The sequence below is a fragment of the Larimichthys crocea genome, chromosome VII, assembly GCF_000972845.2.
Source record: "Larimichthys crocea isolate SSNF chromosome VII, L_crocea_2.0, whole genome shotgun sequence".
In the NCBI taxonomy this organism is placed as follows: Eukaryota; Metazoa; Chordata; class Actinopteri; family Sciaenidae; genus Larimichthys; species Larimichthys crocea.
This window is the reverse complement of record NC_040017.1, coordinates 20,348,499-20,369,336: the sequence shown is the minus strand read 5'-3', so window position 1 is coordinate 20,369,336 and position 20,838 is coordinate 20,348,499. Positions and strand designations below refer to the sequence as shown.

Here is a 20,838-nt window from a genome sequence, read left to right as displayed (position 1 = left end):
TCAGGCATAGACGACTTTATTTGAGATGGGACATGATAGGAGAATGACAGCAAATACTACACACAAGAAAGCTTTGTTTTGCATGTTGTCACAACACAACACAAATGATCAATAAAAGGAAAAAACAAAAATCCAAATATGTCCCTAAAAGGTTTAAAGACCAGCCATGATTTTCAGCTGATTCCCACTGCAAAGGAGCTCTTAGACCGCTCTGTCTTCTTCAAAGAGAGTTTCATGCTCATCCCCACCAGCAGTTGCTGGCACTGGCATGATGTTGGTAATGTAGTTCAGAGTTTGGGCAGATGCTGGGAAACCGCAAATTGCTCCCATCAAATCTAGGAGCAAGTACAGAAAAGTGTCCACATTGAGCAACACATCAAGAAAGTTTAGCTTTCCTGTTTTAAGTTTTAGTTTCATCGTCATTCAATTAATCTTAATAGTTTATTACAGGACACAAGGATGCAGAGACCCGAAGCAAAGCAATGATCTTACTATCAAATATTAGAGAAAAGCACTACACATGAGAGAAGGATGTATGTAATCTATGTAGCCGTCAGATGTTTCCACTCTGGTGTGTTTTCGTTCCAGACTCTCAATAGGCTACGTGCTGTTGTCATGTTTGCTCGCCGGGGCTCTGTAGTAGACTCTGCTCTGGAGTGGGGAGCGTGCAGCGGTACATGTAACTGTGTTTTGCTGCATACAGTCCCCGGTAATTCACTTCTGTTGTGGCTTTTTTAATTTGCATCGTTGTTGTTGTTTTATTTGCAGCAGCGTTTCTTTTATTTGCAGCAATGGCGTTACATCTGTAACGTCACCCGCTGCAGTTGTTCAAATGTCCACTTGAGGCTGGCTACAGAAAGAGTAAATCTCCATAAGTCCCCATGTTAAAATGTCCAACTTCACAGCAGAAATAAACATGATTACAGCCTGGTACAAAAAACAGTTTTGGTCTCTGTAGCTAATTTCCCCATTTATGACAACTGTACTGAGGGTGAACTTTTATATAACTCACCTGTTCAAATGATATTAAGGCTTAAAGTTATGCAGAATTAACCTTGTGGACACTTTGATTGACAGGTGGGTGACATTAAAGATGACTTGTTTAGGAAACCAGGAGTCATTCAGCCTGCCTCAGATCCACGTCTTCGCCAATTTGTAGATAAGTCGGGAGGCAGAAGAGGCAGGACTACAAACATGGCGACAGCTAGAGCCACCATGCTCTCATCACGGATATGATGTCTATTCTTTATATTGTCAATGGCTCCACATCACCATTGAGAGCTTGTTAGCACTGCTGTGCTTGTGTGCAGCCTCACAGAGCTGCTAGCCTGGCTGTAGACTCTTCGTCTTGTTTTCTAATCTTTCTCTTTCCCCTCTCTATCTGTCTCTTTCCATCCCCCCCCTCCCTGCTCCGCTCCACTTTCCTACCCTCTCCCAGGCCTGGAGTTCCCCTGGGGACCGAAGCCATTTGCGGAGGTGGTGGCAGGGCCTCTGCTCAGGAACAACAGGCAGACAACAGACAGCAGCTCTCTGGAGGGACACTATGTGGGAGTGTACTTCTCAGCACACTGGGTGAGTGGAGAGAGAGAGAAGGACAAAGATTTTTTTTTTTACTTTTCTGGCCTCGTAAATCTGTCTCTCCTGCAGAGAGGAGCAGGAAGAGACGGAGCAGGTAGTTAAACAGATAAGAGAGAGGAGCAGGAGGAGCAGGAGGGTGGAGGCGACTCCATTGTGTTGGTGTTTGGTTAACTATCTGTCACCTCTGGGCCTTTTTTTTTTTTTTTTGTAACCACGCCTCACTGACATCATCACTGTTGTCTCTTCCTCTGCTGGACCTGCTGATATCCAGTAAAGGTCGTGACTCAGTGATGCATGAAAGGCATTATTTTATCGTTGGCGGGCTGTTTTCTGATGAGATGCAGCGCGGGCTCTGCTGAGACCAGTCAGCACAGCAGCTGCCAGAGCTGCAGCCTCAGAGACCGGCTCTTCAGACTGGTGACGCCTGAAGGCTGGCTCACGCCCCAGACCCACACAACATTTGAAAAGGACAAGTCACAAAAGCCATTACAGAGTTTATTTGCAGGGGTTTTTACACCACATCCCCCCCAGGTTACTCGTGTAAATCTATCCACTATTAAAGTAATTTTACACACAAAATGTCAGGCACCTGGCGTTGGCATCCGTTTACACAGAAGTCCGTGTTAAGTTTTTTTTTGTGTTTCCTTTTTAATGTTCTGGACTTGAAATCACCCCTGGCAGAGAAACATGACCTGTAATGTACTGTGTTTTCTTTTTCACCTGTAGTTTGAGTTTCTTTGACGTCATTACAGTAAAATCTTAGCTAAGTTTAGTCACAAATAAAAGCCCACGTGAGACAGCTTCATGATGCTTTAGCACTGACAAACTATAATGAGTATACGGCACAATAAACTTCTACGAGCAACTGAGGAGGAAGTCAATTAATGAGCAGTGAATTGATCGAGGCTCACCGTCACTGTTTGTGTTGTTTTCATGACTGGATCAATGAAAGGTGATTGATATACTGTATGCACTATGATCAGCTCGGATGGTAATGAAAGCCAGTCAATAACTTGGAATAGATTATGTACTTTACTACATGTTGAAACCTATTTTATGTCATTACTGTCGTATGACATGATACGTGACTTCAAAATAAAAGCATGTGCAGGAGAAGTAGAAAGCTGGAAGACTTCAACTAAAAATTTAAGGCTACAAATTAAAACACTGTAATAATTTTAATAAAATCAATATGTTTGACCAAATACAACTATTAATAATCTGTCAATATTTTACAGATCAGTATTTCTCAAACTTTTCAAGACATGTACCACCTCAGGAAAGTACCACCATCATGACAGACATTAAAATACAATCAGCCCTGTTCGGTACAGTTCACACAGGAGGCAGGTCGCGAATACTCCTGGTCCGCACTTGTCTTCCTGATATTTCCTGTTTAGAGCCACGATGGCAGAGTTTTTAAACCTCAGCTCATCACATTTTAGCTGGCGACTAATCACGAATGTCTGCAGAAGTGAAAAACTTATTTTAAATTCTGATTTTAAATTAATTTACTTTTAAAAATTCAATCAGAAATGCCTCCAAGTACCACAGTTTGATAACCAATGTTACAGATTGACTACTGGTGCTTCTGCACTAAAGGAAATATAGATATGATGAATAAATTATGCTATTTAATTTCACTAAGTTTAGAAAAACACCATAAAGTGACAATATTTAAGTAAATTTATGGCACTAGAACCGTGAAGGAAATCTGCTTTAATGTCTCTGAAACACAGTGGAAAGAGACTTTCACCAGAGTCACTGAGGTTCTTTGTCTTGTGATATTCAGTATTTGTATTTCACTGCATATCTTCAGTGGGAAAGCTCCGACACACAGAGCGAGTACAGAGTCTGAGAGAGGAGTTGGAAGTTAAGACTGGTCTGTTTTCCCTCCAGCTGCCATGGCACTCTGATGTCATCTTAATGCCAGCCATACCACCGCTCCCCTCGCCTGGAGAAAGTTTCCAAACACAGACACACTCACAGAGCTACACACACACACACACACACACACAAACTTGAGTATTAAAGCAGGATTAGTGTTTGAAAGAAGCTGGAAACAAAACAAGTGAGAGTTACTAGTTTGTGTGAAGGTGTTTGGTGATGTATTTGTGCCCACATTCACTCATTCCCACCCCCTCTTTCTCTCTCCCTGTTAGTGCCCACCGTGCCGCAGTTTGACCCGAGTGTTGGTGGAATCGTATCGAACCGTCAAAGAGTCGGGTCAGAAGTTTGAGATTGTGTTCGTCAGCGCTGACAGGTATGACTGACGTGCACACACATCTGTCTCTGTTCGTCAAGGACATAAATAATCAGTGTGTTAATCGAGACCATCGAATCACCATCTGCTGTGTTGCTGTTTGCTTCTCTCCAACCACCGATCCAGGTCGGAGGCATCCTTTAAGCAGTACTTCAGCGAGATGCCGTGGTTGGCGGTGCCGTATCCAGATGAGGCTCGGCGATCACGACTCAACAGGCTCTATGGGATACAAGGTATTTTAGAGCCGCTTCCTCCTTTTCATGGATGCGGCTTCAAGCTGAGAGGAAAGGGTGTTTTTCTTCCTGTCAGGCTCAGTCACGTCACGCACCGAAACACTGGCACAATGGCTCGCGGCTCTCTGTGCTCTCCGGCCTGGCAGCACGGATTGCCCTGCAGCCTGAGGAATGTAGGGCGATTATCAAGTTTACGGTCTTGTTCGCCATGGAAATGCCCTGTGCAGAGAGCTGTGGATGAAGTTAGTCTCTCGTCCTCTCCTGCAAAGAATGTGAGGAATGCTGAGAGGAACGAGTCAACACTGACCCCACCTCCCCATGCAGTTCATGTTGGGCCCACACCCACCCACAAACCTCTGTTTACTTCAGTCCACATGCGCAGACAGGAACACGCTCACTTGCGTACATTGTTAGCTCCCGGATGGTTTCTGTTTCTGATAAGGCTGCAAATAAGGCAAGGAGATTGCAATCAGAAGGATGAAAGTGGGAACATCAGGAGTGAGCGGTGTGGTCCGAAAACGGCTAAAACATCCTCACAACTACAGAAAATCTCAGCAGGAGATGCAGCAACCTACAATATGAGGCAATCCTCTCACCTCCTTTCTCCCTCTTCTCTCTCCAGGTATCCCCACCCTGATCCTGCTGGACACAGAAGGTCACATGATCACGCGACAGGGCCGGGTGGAGGTGCTGAACGACCCCGAGTGCCGGCTCTTCCCCTGGCACCCTCGCCCAGTGCTGGAGCTCAGTGAGGCCAACGCCGTGCAGCTCCACGAGGGGCCCAGCCTCGTCCTGTTTGTGGGTGAGCGGACCTGTATTTATGGTGCAGCTCCACGTGGGGGGTTCTGAAGTGGCATTTATGCGGAGGAGCATATTGAATGTCAGACTCTGTGGAAAATTCTTCCAGTGTTAAGAGGTCCAAAGGTCTGTGGGAAATGTTTGAGCATTGATCTATTTATATGCTAATAGAGAAGGTTTGTGAATAGCATACATAATGTCTCCAAAAACAGTAGTGACCCTCAAATCTTAAGACCATCCTGATGTTTCTTGGGGTCAAACTGGATTGAAAAACAAGACAAAATCCATCTGTGTGTATCCGTCTAACAGTCATCTCTCCCTCTTCACTTCCCTCATCTGTGCATTTTCTTCATCCCCCAGGTGTTTTTCATACATTTAACATCTGTCTGTGTGTGTCTCTTTCTGTCCTGGTCCTGTCAGACGCTGAGGAGGAAGGTGAATTGGAGCCAGCCAAGGAGCTCATTCAGCCAATAGCAGAGAAGCTCATGGCCAAGTACAAAGCCAAGGAGGAGGAGACGCCGCTGCTGTTCTTTGTGGCTGGAGAGGTGAGATAAGCCTCTCGAGGCCACTCAGGATGGAGTGAAATGCTGTTTTGCACAAACCTGTGAGGCTGACGTCTGAGGTCATTTACCTTTGGAAACAATAAATCAGCAACAACCACCAAACTCCAACATATCTTATGCATTTTGTGCATTGCAGTTTGTCCTTTATGGGTCTACATGCAGTACACTAGTGTCAATATATCTGTAATAAGCTGATATCGGATAATATTTAGTCAATTTATCAGTCAAGCTCCAATAACATTTTGTAAGTCCCTGGTTTCTGCACCCAACAGCTTGGTCATTGTTGAAAAGGCAGCATTAGAGGCCCCTCTTTAAGCCTCTTGAACCTGCACTCACTCCTATCCGTGACCCAGAATTCAACTTGTGGGCTCTTATCATGATGGGTAGACCCAGAGCGTGCCAGCAAACTTTCTCTCCTCCCTCAGACTGCGTCCAAATAATCCCTCCATCTCCTATTTTATCTCCTCCCACGTCTTTCCCGTGTGGGACGGACGCAGGAGTTTTCATAACTCCTGTTATCTCATGTTGTTCTGCCTCGACCTTTCCAGAGCTGGTGGAGTTAGCAGCAGCGGCGGACATAATTACCAGATTAGCTACCTCTCCCCCGGTTCCCAATGCACTCTGCCCTCCAGCTCTCCTTCCTCCCAGTCCTCTCTGCCCAGCAGTCTGGGAGGATTTCACTGGTTTCTCGTGTCACACACACCAAGGGCAGGCTCAGGTTTCGGCCGTGGGGCTCGCACATGTGCTAACTGTCTGACACTGTGTCTATCCAAGGCCGCTCCGCCCTGATGTCAGCCTTGAAATGTCACTGACGTACGAATGCAGAACCAGAAAAGTGTTGTGTTTCGCGCTCATTGTCAGCGCGCCAATGTTTATTTGACCTAACACAAAGAAACACTGTTGCACTGAAGCTCGCAGTGATCCAGAAGCGTCTTGTGTTATAGCTGCAGTCCAAGTTGACTTTGTTTCCCTCGTGGCGCACATGTTAAGACAGATATTTTTACATGCATGTAGAACGGGTATAATTTCCTGGCTTTTGTTCAACCAGCTATAAAATCACCAACCGGGATTCACTTCCAGATCGAGTTCACGGTCAGATATCTCCTCCCGTTTCAGGCGTACACACAGTGACTCTTCCAGACTCTGGGCTCAGACTCCTCCACCTTGGCCCGGGTTAGCCCTGGTAGTCGCACGCTGCTTGCCAGGCCAGCTGCTGGGTTTTCTGTGTCCATGAGACAGCAGTATGTTGGCAGTCTCTCAGGGGGAGGCTGAGCAGACCAGGCTGAGCAGAATGACACAGGATCTTGTTACCCCTACTGAAAAAAACACACGCCACAGAGTAGTGTACTGATTTATAAACTCAGAATGAAAGATCTTTTTGTTCTTTCAGTTCTGCTGTGAATTGGCTGCTTGCATGCACAATGAACTCTGGTGGTTTTTATCCAGTCGCATAAGAAGTTAATTGATTTTTGTGGCAGGCAGCTGTGATTCTGCTCTTCAAAGCTTTGTTTTCCCATGCTTGATTTTGTGTGTAAAGCTCAAAGAATATTATACTTTTAGACATTCTTGCAACGTGGCTCTAGGGATCATAGGGTTGGGTCAATATTTTGGTCCCTTCAGTCGGCCTGCCACTTTGATTCAGACTGAAATATCTTGACAACTATTAGAGTGATGCCAACAGAGGTTAAAGATCTGGTGCTGTGGCCGGTGGAGGGGGAGGTAACCGTCCGACATCTGTTTCCTGCTTCACAAAATGTGACAATCTGCTGCTTTTATCTCTTTTACGTCATCTTAAATTCACTTTAGTTTCTTAGCCCCCGTATATCCTCCTTTACACTTGGAAGGGTGTGGCGAGGGGTTGCAATCTTTCAATCAATCACTTTAAACCCTGAGTGCCATGATATTTTGGACAAGACGCTTGTGGTTCCCAGGCGATGGCGCCACCATGAGGTTCACATTTGTGGCTTTGGAGTGAAATGTTTTAACAACTGTTTACAATGCCATTTGGCGCACACATTCATAGGGTCTAGTCAATGAATCCTGATGACTCAAGTTGAGAGCAACAGTTTTTTATCACTGATTAATCTTCTTTTTTTTTTCAAGCAAAAATACCCCCAAAAAAGATAGTTCCTCACTTTAAAATGTGAAAATATGCAGCTTTTCTTGGTCTTACATTACTGTTATTTGAGTATTTTGGTGTTTTCACCTGCTGGTCGGACAAAAAAAGACATTTAATGATGTCATCTTGTGCTTTTAGGATCTTGTGATTGGCGTTTTTAACTGTTTTCTGATGTTTTGAATTAGAAACCATGGAAATAATCAAAAGGTTCAACAGCTATCAAATGAATTAGCAGGATCCCTCAGGATGAATTAATAACATGAAGATCCAGTAATGTGTTATCTAGCGCTTGTTCAGTACTTGACCTAATACCTGCAAAACTAACGGTGTGTGCAGTGCTGTTTAGAAAATGTTAGTATGGAAACACGCTAAATTAAGATATACGGTAACTTATAGTGAGATATATGGTAACTTATCTTCCGCATATCAGATGGTCGGTGGTTCAATCCTTCATTCTGCATGTTGGAGTTCCTCACACCATCGCTGTGTGAGTGTGTATGAATGGTTAGCTCCCAAGAACTGATGAACATTTGGCACTTTGCAGCCATCAGTGTGTGTGTGTGTGAATGAGATATGTAGTGTAAAAGCACCTTGAGTGTTCAGAAGACAAGACAGGCGCTATATACTAAGTACAGTCCATTTAAAGCGGCTAGTACAGCATGTGTTGGTGGTATTGTTGGACTATAAACACATTTGCACTGGACCACTGACGATGAAGCTCTCATTTTTTCACACAGTGTCTGTATTTAAAAATCATGAGCGTGCATCTCTTTTATGAAGACTTCATGCCTTTTGCACCTCGTAAACTCCATAGTTGTTCGTCAGTTGTTTAAATCCGCTGTTTTCTCTTCCAGCATTTTAAACCCAGGGGGAGTAATTTCTGTTGAAAACATCCAGAATTTCACAATTACGACTCCCCTCCTCAAAGGAAATCAAAGCTTGGCCAGTGAGATGGACACAGCTCTGACTCAGAGGCCAGTTGTAGGGAGGCTTGCTATCATTCTCAGCTCAGGCCTTATCAAGATAGTCATCGCCTGTGAAATGCCACAGTGCATCAATAATCAGAATAAGCCTGACACGGCCCAGCAGGTTCCACGCGGTAAACACACGCTGAGCCTTATCACAGCTGTGAGTGCGGGTGCTACAGCAGAGAGAGGCCCTTTGTCTTTTTTGTTCTGAGCCGAGCTGCAGAGGGCGGGCGGGCGGGCGGGCAGGCAGGGAGGGGAATGGCTGCACCTCACTAGAAGCAGTTTACACAAGCAGAGAAGCCAAACAAAAGAAGATGCATGACTTCCTACGGGGTAGAGGACTGACGCAGAGATTACATCTTCTCATATCGAGAGTGGACAGAAAGGCCACGGTGACAGATTGCTGAATCTTTGTGGTTTTCTTTACACTGTGATGATCTATCATGCACGTTCAGTAAAGCTACGCAAGACAAAGCTTTTTATTTGTGGTAGGAGAATGAAGCGGCGTTTCACTCGTAACAGCGTTGTCTTAAGTGACAGCTTACATCTGTGCATATTAAGTGGTCAATGTATGGTGATTTGCAGCGTAATAAAATGGGCTCCCATTCACGAGGAAGTTCTGCTGCCTACAACCAAATACCGCTCTGCAACTCATCTGCTCCATCTGTTAGCAGTTTTGCAAAGTGCAGGTCACAGACTTCATCTTGGCATACTTATCCTTTTTAGGTAGCAGCGCAGCCAAAGCTACTCAATGAGTAAGTCTGCGAGTTGATTGTGTGGTTTGATCCATTTAGCAAGAATAGCATGCAGATTTTCTGATAACAGAGAAGACACAACAAAGAGGCCTGAAAGGAGAAAGTCCTCCAGCGTTTATATGTAGCAGGAAATCCATCCAGAGTCGCTTTATCTTCCGACTTTGTTTTGACAAAACTCACATTGGCACATAAACCAGTAACGGTATTAACATCAGAGGTTCTGCCTCTTCTTATGAGAAGTCCCAACTCTTTGTTGCAGTGCCACCCTCTGGCTCGTTCTTGTTAGTTCTGCATTTCCAACCTAATCTTTTCCATATGAAACTGATCTTTAATCTCTGCGAGTCTCCCTCCGAGCCAGCGAGCTAAGCTGAGGGGAAATCAGGTCACGCTGTCATGAGGAAAGGAGAATGTCTTGAATGATGGTAGCTGTACGCATCTAATAAGTGAACCGTGGGACCTTTTACAAATCATAACACATGAAATCTATTTGGAGAAGATGTGACAGAGGATAATAGATGGTCTCTGTCCATCTTCCAGGAGCACTCCCTGCTGGAGCTGAAGCTGAATTACGAAAGGCTGTGATTTCTTATTCAGCCTGAATAATTAATGGCCCTTTCACGCTTGTTTGAAAGTTGCAGCCTGCCTGCTAGTGATTCATTTGTTACCTGTTGATACGTGGGGCTGCAGTGAGGGTAAAGGGTGACACAAAGCCTCAGGCTGAACACGGTGAAGTAACTGCAAAGAAATAAAAACTGGAACACGGACCTAACCCAGCAGCAGTCTACATATTCGTAACACATTCCTTCACAGATCTGTCTCTCCTGCCCACGTGTGCTACTCAAACTCTCTCTGTGTGTGTGACGCGATGAGCTCTTAAGAAAGCCGAGATGTTGTTGGACCTCCAGCTGGTTCCTTCCCGTCTCTCCACACAGCAGGAGAGTGTGACTAAGCTCCAACTCGCTGGTCTCTCTGGGCAGGTTGCCTGCAGGAAGACGGGGAGTTTCATATTCTCTTTCAAGAAGTGTGAATTAATAAAGATTGTGCCAAGCGGTTATGAATTTTATGAGGTAAATCTTAATGTGGCGTAGTTCAGGCTAACGGCTGCGGTGCTGGTTTCTATGCCAAAAGCAAGTCTGAACGGATGAACAGCAGATAAATGAATAATTTAGTTTAATTTCTCTCCTGGAGCATTTTCAGTCTTTGACTTGTTGGTCAAAATCATTCAGTGAATCACCACCACGGCACGAAGAGAGCCACGTTGCTTGTATTCCTGTTGTTCATGCTGTACAAACAAAGACATGTCTACTTGGTCAACAGGTTGGAGCCAGTTCAACCAAAGTCTTATTTGAGTAATTTAAAGAGGTCAAATAGTCCGTTAATTCATCAATGCCCAGCTCAGACTACGTCACCTCATGCTGCATGCTGTTGTTGAGATCCAGATAGTCTGCTACATTTTTTCTTTGGTTGTTTACCAATTGATCAGAGCTTAAAGGAAAAGTTTATGTTATAATTAACATTCCCAGGAATGGTTATTAATGTGTGGGGAATTTGATTCTGTGGACCCAAACTCACTGACGCAAACTGGTCAGGGGAGCTTGAACAGTACTTGTACCACAGTTTGAGAACTTGTAGCTCTATCTGTGTAAATATATACATATAATTATTTTGTGCAGTAAAATATGTATTGTGCATTCAGTACAAAGTTATTACATGTTCATTATCCAAATATCTACCCTTTAGAGAAGTGTCACAGAGTGAGTCTCCTCTCCGTGCACAGAGGGAAGTCATTATATAAGTGTAACAGCAGTGAGCAGGAGTTGCAGGACACCCTCTGTTGTTTGACCTGCATGCCGAGCAGGAGATGTGAACTGTTGTCCAGTATGATGAAAACATTATGAAGAAGATAATATATAAATTCTCACATTTAGTGAAGCAGGAAACGGACGTGCCCCTCCTCCTCGTGTTCTACTGAATGTTGGGGTTCCCCCACCTCCTAAATCCCATTTAACCCTGACTTAACTTCACTCAGAGTGTGTGGGAACAAAGACACTCTACCCAATATTTAAAGACTTTATAAGGAAACTCATGGTAAAGGTTATATTTTCAGAAGCTCTGCTTTGGGCTGCAGTAATCCATTCATGCATGTGAGGAATGCACCGCCGCCCGTAACATGGTGTAATATCTCACTAATCACTGTAATTTTCTCTTTTCTTCTTTAGGACGACATGACCGACTCTCTGCGGGATTACACGAACCTCCCAGAAGCAGCGCCTCTGCTCACTATCCTGGACATGTCGGCCCGTGCCAAGTACGTCCGCGACGTCGAGGAGATCACGCCGGCTGTAGTGGATCAATTTGTGAGCGACTTCCTGGCTGAAAAGCTCAAACCGGAGCCCATCTAAAGAGGGAGGTCTGGATAGAAATTGGACATACTATATGGGACTCACTCCATCATCGAACCCTGACCTGTTGCTACACCTTTACACCTTCCCACTACTATCTCTCCCACCTCCCCTCCTGACTTTGTCAGACTGTTAGAGAGATGTCTCACTTTTTACTGACATTTTAACATTTTTTTTAGACATGTTCCTCTTTTCATGGAGTCCTCTTTCTCCTGTGGTGCCTTGCATTGATGATAGTCCCTACAGTAATATATATGGAGATTCTGTTGGTTCTTTTGTTTGTTTTGGCCTCAATAAATTTAATTTTTTTTTTTTTTTTTCACTTGATAGCTTTTCTGAATTCTAGAGAAAACCAGAGAATTACACGATGGACCTACTTACTCAGCCGATTCTTTGCTTTTGTGTTCTTGTCTGCAAGATCCTTGTTACTTTTTCTTTTTGGTTTCTGAATGATGTTGAGAAAGAAATAAAAATGCATTTTTACAGTTGTAATTCACATGTAGTGCAAAGGAAATGTGCTAAACTTCAGTTGGATGTAGCCGTAAGCCTTTATGGCCCTATTTAAAGACAAAAAGATTAAAAAAACAGATGCACAGACAGTAAAGATCACATTATACTTGCTTGTAACAGACCAATGACTGATGTTTTCAACCTCCTGTGTCTTGTTGTGTATGTTATGATGTGAGTGAACGTCATCTCTTGCCAGTTTGTTAACGGTGGTTCTCATCTCAAATCGTCATTATGAGGATTTTCTGTGAAGGTCCCTTAATGGAGAAGAAAAAAAAAAAAAAAAAGGTCAGGTTATTTCTGAAGGCACAAAATGGCGTTGGGAAAGTGTTGAATGTATAAAATCCCTGTATTCTGTTACTTCAGTCATGACTTCTCGCACCCATTAAAAATTCACTGGCAAGCACAAAGTCTGTTCCTTTCTTTTAAGTTAATGCTGGAGTTATTATAGGGGGCAGTACGCAGGTTGAGTCAAAGTGCAGTGAGGATATAAATATATAAAGGACGGGAAACTGCCACAGTGAGTCTGCTCCTTTTTATAATAAATAGGCCTCAAGTGCAGGAAGCTATTTCAGGCTCTGAGGGACTGTAAATTATCAGGAGGGGAGGATGGTTATGTGTTTCTTCTTTTTGCCAAAGAGAACTTTGTTCTTTATTATTTTTATTATTATAGCTTCATTAAGGACACTTAAAAGATGAAACATCCATAGTGTACCAGATAACAGAGACAAAATACACAATAAATGAAAGAAAGTAAATATATAGCAACACATAAAAGACAGAAATCAACTAACTGTATTTACATACAAACTCGAGCTCCAGTGGCTCCAAATTCTTCTTCCATGAACTATGTGTTTTATTTTTTATGCAGATTCAAAAACAAGCTTGTAAATGTGAAACCAACTACGATCGGACAAAAAAAGGCTACTGTGATTACCTTCCCTTGTGATCAGGTGTGGAGGTGACATTCACCTGACTTACCACACATAGACACACACACAATAACAATAATGTGTTCATTCATTTTAATCTATAATAACACAGCATCATTTATTTTTAGATTATATCAGATGTTATTAATCTGATTTATTGATAATGAATCGATAATTTGGAGATAGCAGCCCTAAAAAAAAAAGGCAAACAAGACACTGTGCATTAATTCAGACAATAATTTCACAACTGATTGATAATAAATGTTTTATTATTAGCAGAACAGGATGCAGACACACTGATCTTTAGAGTTCGCGTCATGAAAGCTGCTGCTCAGCTTCAGATTTCCACTTCCTCCCAGACGTCTGCGTCAGTTTTAACAGTTGTTTTCTGCCCTCAAACAGAAGGATGCTGGCGGCCATGGCTGAGTTCAAGCTGTCCACACTGGGAACGACGGGAATAAAGAGCCTGTGACCGGATGTTTTCTCCGCCAACTCGACTGCTTCTAGACTTAGACCATGTGTCTCTCCGCCTATCACGAGTGCAGTGGGACTCCGAGCCCACCTCTGGTGGTACAGCTTTGTCTCCACACTGGGAAGTGAAAGACTCTCAAATTCACTGTCTGAGTCAGAATCAGAGTCATGTTCCTCGTAGCGTACGTTATTGTGACGCCTTGTGCTGACCCAGCCGAAGTCTCCAGCTTTAGAGGGTTTGTTAGACTCTGTTGCTTCTCTGCAGCTGCTGTCAGCCACATGGACTGTCACAGGGTTAGGGAAGTGATTTTTAATATCGTCCCAGCCTGAGCTATGATGGATGGGGAGGCGGAAATGGGCACCCATTGCTGCACGCAGGACTTTAGGCTCCCAAGCATCGACGCAACCTGTCGGTGGAAAAATAAACATATATGAACAACCACAGGCAAAGAAGTGAAGCCATTTTCAACAGGAGGAGTCACATCTTTAATCAATAACATGAGCGTACCCTTGGTGAGCAGGACATCGCGGCAGCCAGCAGCGGCAGCACATCGCAGCATCGTCCCAAGGTTGCCAGGGTCTCGGATGTTGTCGCATATCAGGGACAACGGCACTGAATGACCTCTATTTGTGAAGTTCATCCGTGACGGATCCGGCCGAGAAAATATGGCTGCAGAAGAAAAAAAAATAAGTCAAAGTCAGCAACAACTCATCTGAGAGCATCTGTGCTTCATAATGAATCAAAACAACATATGTGACCCTCACCAATCACCCCCTGCGGGGCCACGAGGTCAGACCAGATCTTGATGTCCTCAAATTTGACTTTGACTAGCGTGGCTCTTTTCAGCTTGTCTAAAGGCAGCTCTCGGAGCCGATCCACCGTGCTGAAGAACACCATCTGTGGGTTGGCTCCAGCATCCAGGGCATCACAGATCAAACGTCTGCCCTCCAGGAGGATTTTACCCTGGTGCTCCCGAAACGTCCTGGAACGAGCGACGCTCACCAACCTCCTGAAGGACAGAGAGGCAGAGAGAGATTACAGGCTGAATAATTATCACTTTTATGATTTTGATAACACTGTAAATTATAGGAGCTGGTGACTTGTTCAGGGTGTGCCCCACCATGCGCCCTAAGTCGGCAGGCATAAACTCCAGCTCGACCATGATCCTGATGAGGATAAGCAGTTTATTTACTGAACATAGTATATCATTATATATATCAACTATTATACGATTATTATTACTAATGCTTTAATGTGTAAGCATCATTTTAATGCTGTAGCTGGTTGAGGTGATGCTAATTTAACTATTTTAGATGCTGCTGGATACTTTAATCTTGAAACAATAAATCATATTTCATAGCCTTATCACCTTTTTATGTTTAATATTAATCTAGGAAGTAACTAGTAAACTAGTATAGTTGCCAAAAAGATCAATATTTTCATCCAACATGTAGTAGAGTATGAATGTAAAGTAGCACAAAATGTAAATACTCTTATAGCTCCTGTGTCATCTGATATAAGACAGACAAACGTTATAAAAATCCAATCAGGGTGTTTTGGTGTGACCGGTGTTTCGGCTTAACGAGCGACCCTGTTAACTGGTGACCATCGAACGAATGGGTCAGTGGTTGTCATAGTTACGACACCCGTTAAAAATAGTAATATACGTCACTGTTGTTGTTTTTGTTGTTGTTGTTTGTTTGTTTAACGTTACAATATGATGCGATCACAACATGTTTGACAGATTTATTCTCCTTTGTTTCAACAGCCGTCGTAACCACGGCAACGACAGACGCGTTCAAGCTAAAGGTCGTCAGTTAACATGGTCGCTGGTTAAACCGAAACACCTGTGGCAATCGTAGCAATGATCCCCCAGTGACAGCGACACTCACGACAGTCTTTTATCTCCAGGCGACGCCCTCTCGAAACGCAGCCCATCAACGTGGTCCTTTGTGACAGTAACCGGAGCATCCTTCACTCTCTTCGCCTTGATGAGGTCGCTTTCTTCGGGCTGCCTCGTCGCTGTGACCTCCCTCTCCCTCCTGACGTTCGGCCCAGCCGCTGGCTGAGACTGCGGAGTCGGCTTGACGACTTTCTCCGAGTCGTTCTCTGGAAACAGCACTCTGACAGGCTTCCTCCTCAGCCCGCGTACAAACCGTCTGGACTCCACGATGACCCCGCAGCCTCTCGGTAGAAAAACACTTCTCTCTGCGGAAACCAGACACATCACGCTTCTCATGTACGCCGCCATGCTGGTCCCCGTTTCTTCTTCTCGTTTCGCAGAAGGCGCAAACCTACTTACCGCCACCAGCTGTAGGGTCGGTAAAACTACACGTAGGCGTCTAAAATCAGTCTAGTTTATTAGGTAACGTCCATAATTAACAGTGTGGATATGTTAATATGATCAAACTAGTTAATTTAATTAGTTTTTATCGTTTATTTCTGTTTTTTTGTCCTGCTAGTTTGAATTAACGGTCAGTTACTGATGCCCAACTGAAATCTCACGAGAGAGAGAACCGGGCGATACCATATGAGCGGATTCACAGGGGACAGTATGGGCGATACCATTAACCTGAATAGCAGGGGTGGCGAACTTAATTTTATCACTTTTTTTTATTTAACTCAAAGTTGTTGCGCTTATTCCTAATAATATAAAAACGTTAATTAATTAACAGAAACCGAGTTAAGATGTAGGAGTTATATTTGTAGTAAATGCCGGCTACAGAAAAATCAATCGATCATCATCAAGGAAGCTTAATCGATTCCTGCATCCATCCACACACCGATCTACACACAACAAACACAGGCTGAGTGGAAACATGGCTTTGAGGCGAGCTCTGCACTTTGTTTTTAAAGTCGGCGACAGAGCCAAAACAGCCACGTTTTACCGAGATGTTCTTGGCATGAAGGTACAGTTTCTCACCCCCTAAATGTGACTGATGCATGCAAGTGACGTTTGTTGATAAGACAAAGTGTTGCACAACATTTTCGCAGTTCCTTTCTATGTGTAATACTAAACCTACTTATATTATTCTTCCATCTCTTCTTATTCATTGTAGATTTTACGCCATGAGGAGTTTGAGGAAGGCTGCAAAGCAACGTGCAATGGGTACGTATGAGATAAACCAGCTGAACTTTGCCCTCTCAGACACATGCAGAGGTGTTTTAATGTGCATAATAACCTCTGTGCATACAGACCATATGATGGGAAATGGAGCAAAACGATGGTTGGCTTCGGCCCAGAAGATGACCACTTTGTTGCTGAGCTGACATATAATTATGGAGTGGGAGAATATCAACTTGGCAATGACTTCTTGGTGGGTGAGAGTTCAAGGGTAACATGTTGTGTTATAATAAAGGATAAATAAACAAATACTCATACGTGTTTTCACTTTAGGGGCTCACCCTGCAGTCCAGCAAAGCTGTAAGCAATGCTAAACGTCTGGGATGGCCTCTTACTGAGGTGGGAGAGGCTCTGTATCTGACCCAGGCTCCAGGAGGGTATCCTTTCTACCTTGTGGACAAAGAGCAGCCGCCCGGTGGTGAGTGTCACGTTGTCCTATTTTGAACATTAAAGGTCCAGTGTGTCACATCTAGGTGGCTCTATTTGCAGGATAGGTTCAGAAATGTGATATAATATGCATAAGTGTGTTTTCATTAGTGTATAAACAAGCAGAAAATAAGAATCATGATGTTTTTGTTACCTTTCAATGAGACGTTTATGTCTACAGGCGACACGGCTCCTCTTGCATGTTGAACAAACTAAAGACTGGCTTTACTGGGTGTTTTACGTTTTGTGCTAAGAAGGAGAGAGTGTTGCAGTCAGAAACTAGATGCCACTAAATAACACTGGTCCTTTAACTAATAATTGTAGTAATCTTATTAGACATCTGCAGTTAAAATACCAAATATTACCTGGTTATAGCTTCACAAATGCAAAAAGTTGCTTGTTTTTATAGCTTTATACATTTATTTGTTGTACTTGTCATGTAGTTTTACACTATTGGTCAGTAAACATACTGTATGTCTATATACAGAATGTTGTGTTTATTTTTTATTGAACACAGATAAAATGACAAACATACATTTAACATATACACTGAGAACACACAGGAGGAGATGCTTGTGCAGTTACACTCAATCTTGCATGCAGTCGTATACACTGCGAACATTGTCATGAGATAATTCTTCCTCTTTCTTAATCAGAACTTCCATCATACCGAAACATGAGATACATGTAGCTGCATTGAGAATAAAAGGACAACTAAAAATATAAATAAAAAGGCAGTAAGAGTTCTGGCATTATCTGTATTAATGGTGACCATCTATTTTCAGCTGTAATCATTTTCTCCATGATAAAGTTGTAATTGTTATCTTTGCTATTAAAAGCAGAGTCTGTGTTTGTAGTAATAACAGGAAGTATACACAGTATGGCAAAGTGCTGGATCTAAAATAAAACATGTTTAATTTTTTTTTCATTGGGCAATGCCAAAATATGTGTAAAGTCCTCCCACAGCACCTGCAACATAGTTCAGTATAAGTTTTACAATCAGATTCCCTCCATGTTGGGTTGTTTCATTGATTAATTTCTTTAAAAAAGTAATTATGATCTGCGGCTATAAAGACCTTTAAATACACCTGCACTAAAAAATACTGTATAAATCCATACATAACCATGTTGTGTCCGTCTCGATCTATGGTCTATTTTCTAGTAATAAAGCTCAATGTCATTTTTATTTATAAGACAACAACCAGCATGATTGTTTGTTTTTTTATCTCTGTTACTGATCACCTGTAACCTCTGATCATTCGCTCTCAGACCCGGTGCAGAAGGTTTGTCTCGGAGTATCTGACCTCCAGAGATCCACCCGCTACTGGACGACGCTCCTGGGGATGAAGGTGATGGAAAAGAACGAGCAGAAGAAAACAGTGCTGATGGGCTTTGCAGACACTCAAGTGAGTCAGTAATCAAAGGAGTAATTATGTTTTAATAAATCAGAAGTGTTTTATTATATTTTTATGTTTGTGCAGTGTACGCTGGAGCTTCATGATGTCGGTGGGACAGTAGATCATGGAACAGCGTTTGGGAGGATCGCATTTTCATGCCCACGGGAGCAGGTAAAATATTATTTCACGGATACATCCTTGTGTTTGTGAATATTGGAGAGATAAAACTGTAATCATCAATATTTTATCACATCCCAAAGCTGCCTGACCTCGAAGCCTTAATGAAGAAGGAAAATCAGAAGATTCTCACTCCATTAGTCAGCCTGGACACTCCTGGAAAAGCTACAGTAGAAGTGGTTATCTTGGCTGACCCAGTGAGTGCATCACAAATAAAATCAAGTGAAATTCATCGCTGTGGATAAAAAATATTAACTGTATAATATTTGTTCTAGGATGGTCATGAGATCTGCTTTGTTGGAGATGAGGCATTCAGGCAGCTGTCCATGGTGGACCCCGAAGGAAATGACTTGCTTGATAAGGTTGGTGTTCCTCCAGTATTTTCCTCTCTACATTAAATATGCAGCATGTGTTGGATACTCACTGCACTCTTTATTCTTTTATATTTTCAGGCCATGGCCGCAGATAAAAGTGATGAGTGGTTTGCCAAACACAACAGACAGAAAGCTGCTGCGTGATATAAAGAGGGGCTTGCTCGGAAAACTGCTCACCAGTTCGTTTGATGATGAGTTTCTGTACACAGCAGTTGGAGTGTAAATCTTCTTGTAATGACAGCTTAATTATGCTTACGCTGGCAGTGTGTTTTTGTCCCCTGGAAGTGTGCCACGAGGCACAGTTGTATTGACAGCACTTTGTAGAAGGACCACTTGTTCAATTTGTTGGACATTTTTCCAGTAAATAATGTTTTTGTCCATAAGGCAGAGAGGTTGGCAATAAAATGTATTTAACACAACTTATTCAGAAAAACATATGAATGATTTGATCCACCATCATCTGTGCGTGTCCCAGTTAGTGCTCTTAAAGGTGGTGTCAGCCGGTAAGAGAAACATAGTTGATTGTTGAGTCTTATTCGCAAATTCTGACGTAAACCTCCGAGGCTGTGAAGTGGAGCCAACGCAGAAGTGCCAAAAACTGCAGTTCCTCAAACGTCCACTTGAGGCTGGCTACAGAACAAGTTAATCTCCCCATGTTAAAAGTCAAACTTTAAACATGTTTACAAGCTGGTGCAAAAAAACTGTTTAAACACAATATTAAAAAAAGATTAAGTTGTAGATTTTGACACAGCATGACATAACAACATGGTTCTCAAACTGTGGGGCGGGCACAGAGCCTCTGCAGGGGGAGTGTGGATGACCCAGGGTAAAAATATGAAGTGAAATTAAGTTGATTTATGTCAGTAAAATAAAAAGAGTTTGATGATGATGTGTTGCAGACTTTAATTTCACTAAAATTCAACTTTCAACTGGTTGATTTCTCTAATTATTGTCAGTGATTGAGGGGTGGGTGTGAACTTTTTTCAGCCTCTAAAGGGGGTACACCAGAAAACAACTGAAAATCACCACCCACACTACGGAAGCTGCGAGTGGTCATATGTTCATGGGTTTCATTACCTTTCTCGTAATGAGTTAATTTCAGTTTTCCTCGAGACCTCCAGTTATTTATGTCATTGTCCAAAGAAAAACAGAAAAACATGCTATTTGTTGTTAATTGCAACATTCTCCTGCTCCTCTGAATGATGTTTCAGAATGAGAATCAGAAATACTTAAATAATCCCAGGGGGAAATTATTTTTGTTACAATACTATACAACAAACAAAAACAACATGTTAAACAAGTAATCATCTATTAAGACACTATATATATATTTTATATATATATATTATATATATATATATATATATATATAAGGTATATAATCGATCAATTTTACAGCTAAATAATGTGCCATTTTCATTGCATTTCCTGCAATGATTTAATATACTGGACTTTGCTTTTGTTTGCTCAAGATCAAAATAAATTGGGTCGTTAAATGATCTTAAGATCTTGAGAAAAATTATCCTGTTATTCTGAGGTAACATTTGTTATTTTAAGTTAAAGACGTAAATAAATAACTGGAGATCTTGAGAAAACAAGTATTTTATTAACTCATTATCACCAGTTACAAGAAGTGTACCTGGAACTTTTGGGACAAAAATTACTTTAAAAAAAAATCCAGCCTATCATTAAGGTATACTGTTTACAGATGAATGCATTCAATATGAGGCAGCAGAAATAGTTTAATCAT

General features: G+C 42.5%; 3 protein-coding genes across 3 annotated transcripts in view; 2 read left to right on the top strand and 1 right to left on the bottom strand.

Moving 5' to 3' along the window:
• Window positions 1-12,586, top strand: part of nxn (nucleoredoxin) — a 62,023-nt gene extending 49,437 nt beyond the window's left edge. Inside the window, exons 3-8 of the mRNA XM_010736657.3 lie at window positions 1,439-1,572; window positions 3,741-3,841; window positions 3,968-4,074; window positions 4,697-4,876; window positions 5,293-5,417; window positions 11,497-12,586. Coding sequence (XP_010734959.1) covers window positions 1,439-1,572; window positions 3,741-3,841; window positions 3,968-4,074; window positions 4,697-4,876; window positions 5,293-5,417; window positions 11,497-11,679 — 830 coding nt within the window. The 3' untranslated portion in view covers window positions 11,680-12,586. The remainder of the gene's footprint in view (window positions 1-1,438; window positions 1,573-3,740; window positions 3,842-3,967; window positions 4,075-4,696; window positions 4,877-5,292; window positions 5,418-11,496) is intronic.
• Window positions 11,983-16,112, bottom strand: mrm3a (mitochondrial rRNA methyltransferase 3a). The gene is made up of 4 exons (XM_010736656.3): window positions 15,483-16,112; window positions 14,355-14,599; window positions 14,098-14,259; window positions 11,983-13,996 (listed from the first exon to the last, which is right to left on the bottom strand). The coding sequence occupies exons 1-4, from the start codon at window positions 15,839-15,841 to the stop codon at window positions 13,434-13,436; spliced, it is 1,329 nt and encodes a 442-aa protein (XP_010734958.3). The 5' UTR covers window positions 15,842-16,112; the 3' UTR covers window positions 11,983-13,433.
• A 232-nt stretch (window positions 16,113-16,344) lies between these two features.
• On the top strand, window positions 16,345-20,329 carry glod4 (glyoxalase domain containing 4). Its single transcript, XM_010736655.3, has 9 exons — window positions 16,345-16,499; window positions 16,650-16,699; window positions 16,787-16,907; window positions 16,988-17,132; window positions 18,410-18,546; window positions 18,622-18,708; window positions 18,798-18,911; window positions 18,990-19,076; window positions 19,167-20,329. Exons 1-9 carry the CDS (start codon window positions 16,410-16,412, stop codon window positions 19,230-19,232), a joined length of 897 nt encoding a protein of 298 aa, XP_010734957.3. The 5' UTR covers window positions 16,345-16,409; the 3' UTR covers window positions 19,233-20,329.
• The last annotated feature ends 509 nt before the right edge of the window (window positions 20,330-20,838 follow it).

Coding starts and splice junctions, on each gene's coding strand:
- mrm3a (XM_010736656.3), bottom strand. CDS start 15,841: ATGGCGGCGTACATGAGAAGCGTGATGTGTCTGGTTTCCGCAGAGAGA. Junction 14,260..14,354: donor GGCCCCGCAGGGGGTGATTG/GTGAGGGTCACA, acceptor TTTCTTCTGCAG/CCATATTTTCTCGGCCGGAT. Junction 13,997..14,097: donor CGATGTCCTGCTCACCAAGG/GTACGCTCATGT, acceptor TTCCACCGACAG/GTTGCGTCGATGCTTGGGAG.
- glod4 (XM_010736655.3), top strand. CDS start 16,410: ATGGCTTTGAGGCGAGCTCTGCACTTTGTTTTTAAAGTCGGCGACAGA. Junction 16,908..16,987: donor AACTTGGCAATGACTTCTTG/GTGGGTGAGAGT, acceptor TTTTCACTTTAG/GGGCTCACCCTGCAGTCCAG. Junction 18,709..18,797: donor TTTCATGCCCACGGGAGCAG/GTAAAATATTAT, acceptor CACATCCCAAAG/CTGCCTGACCTCGAAGCCTT.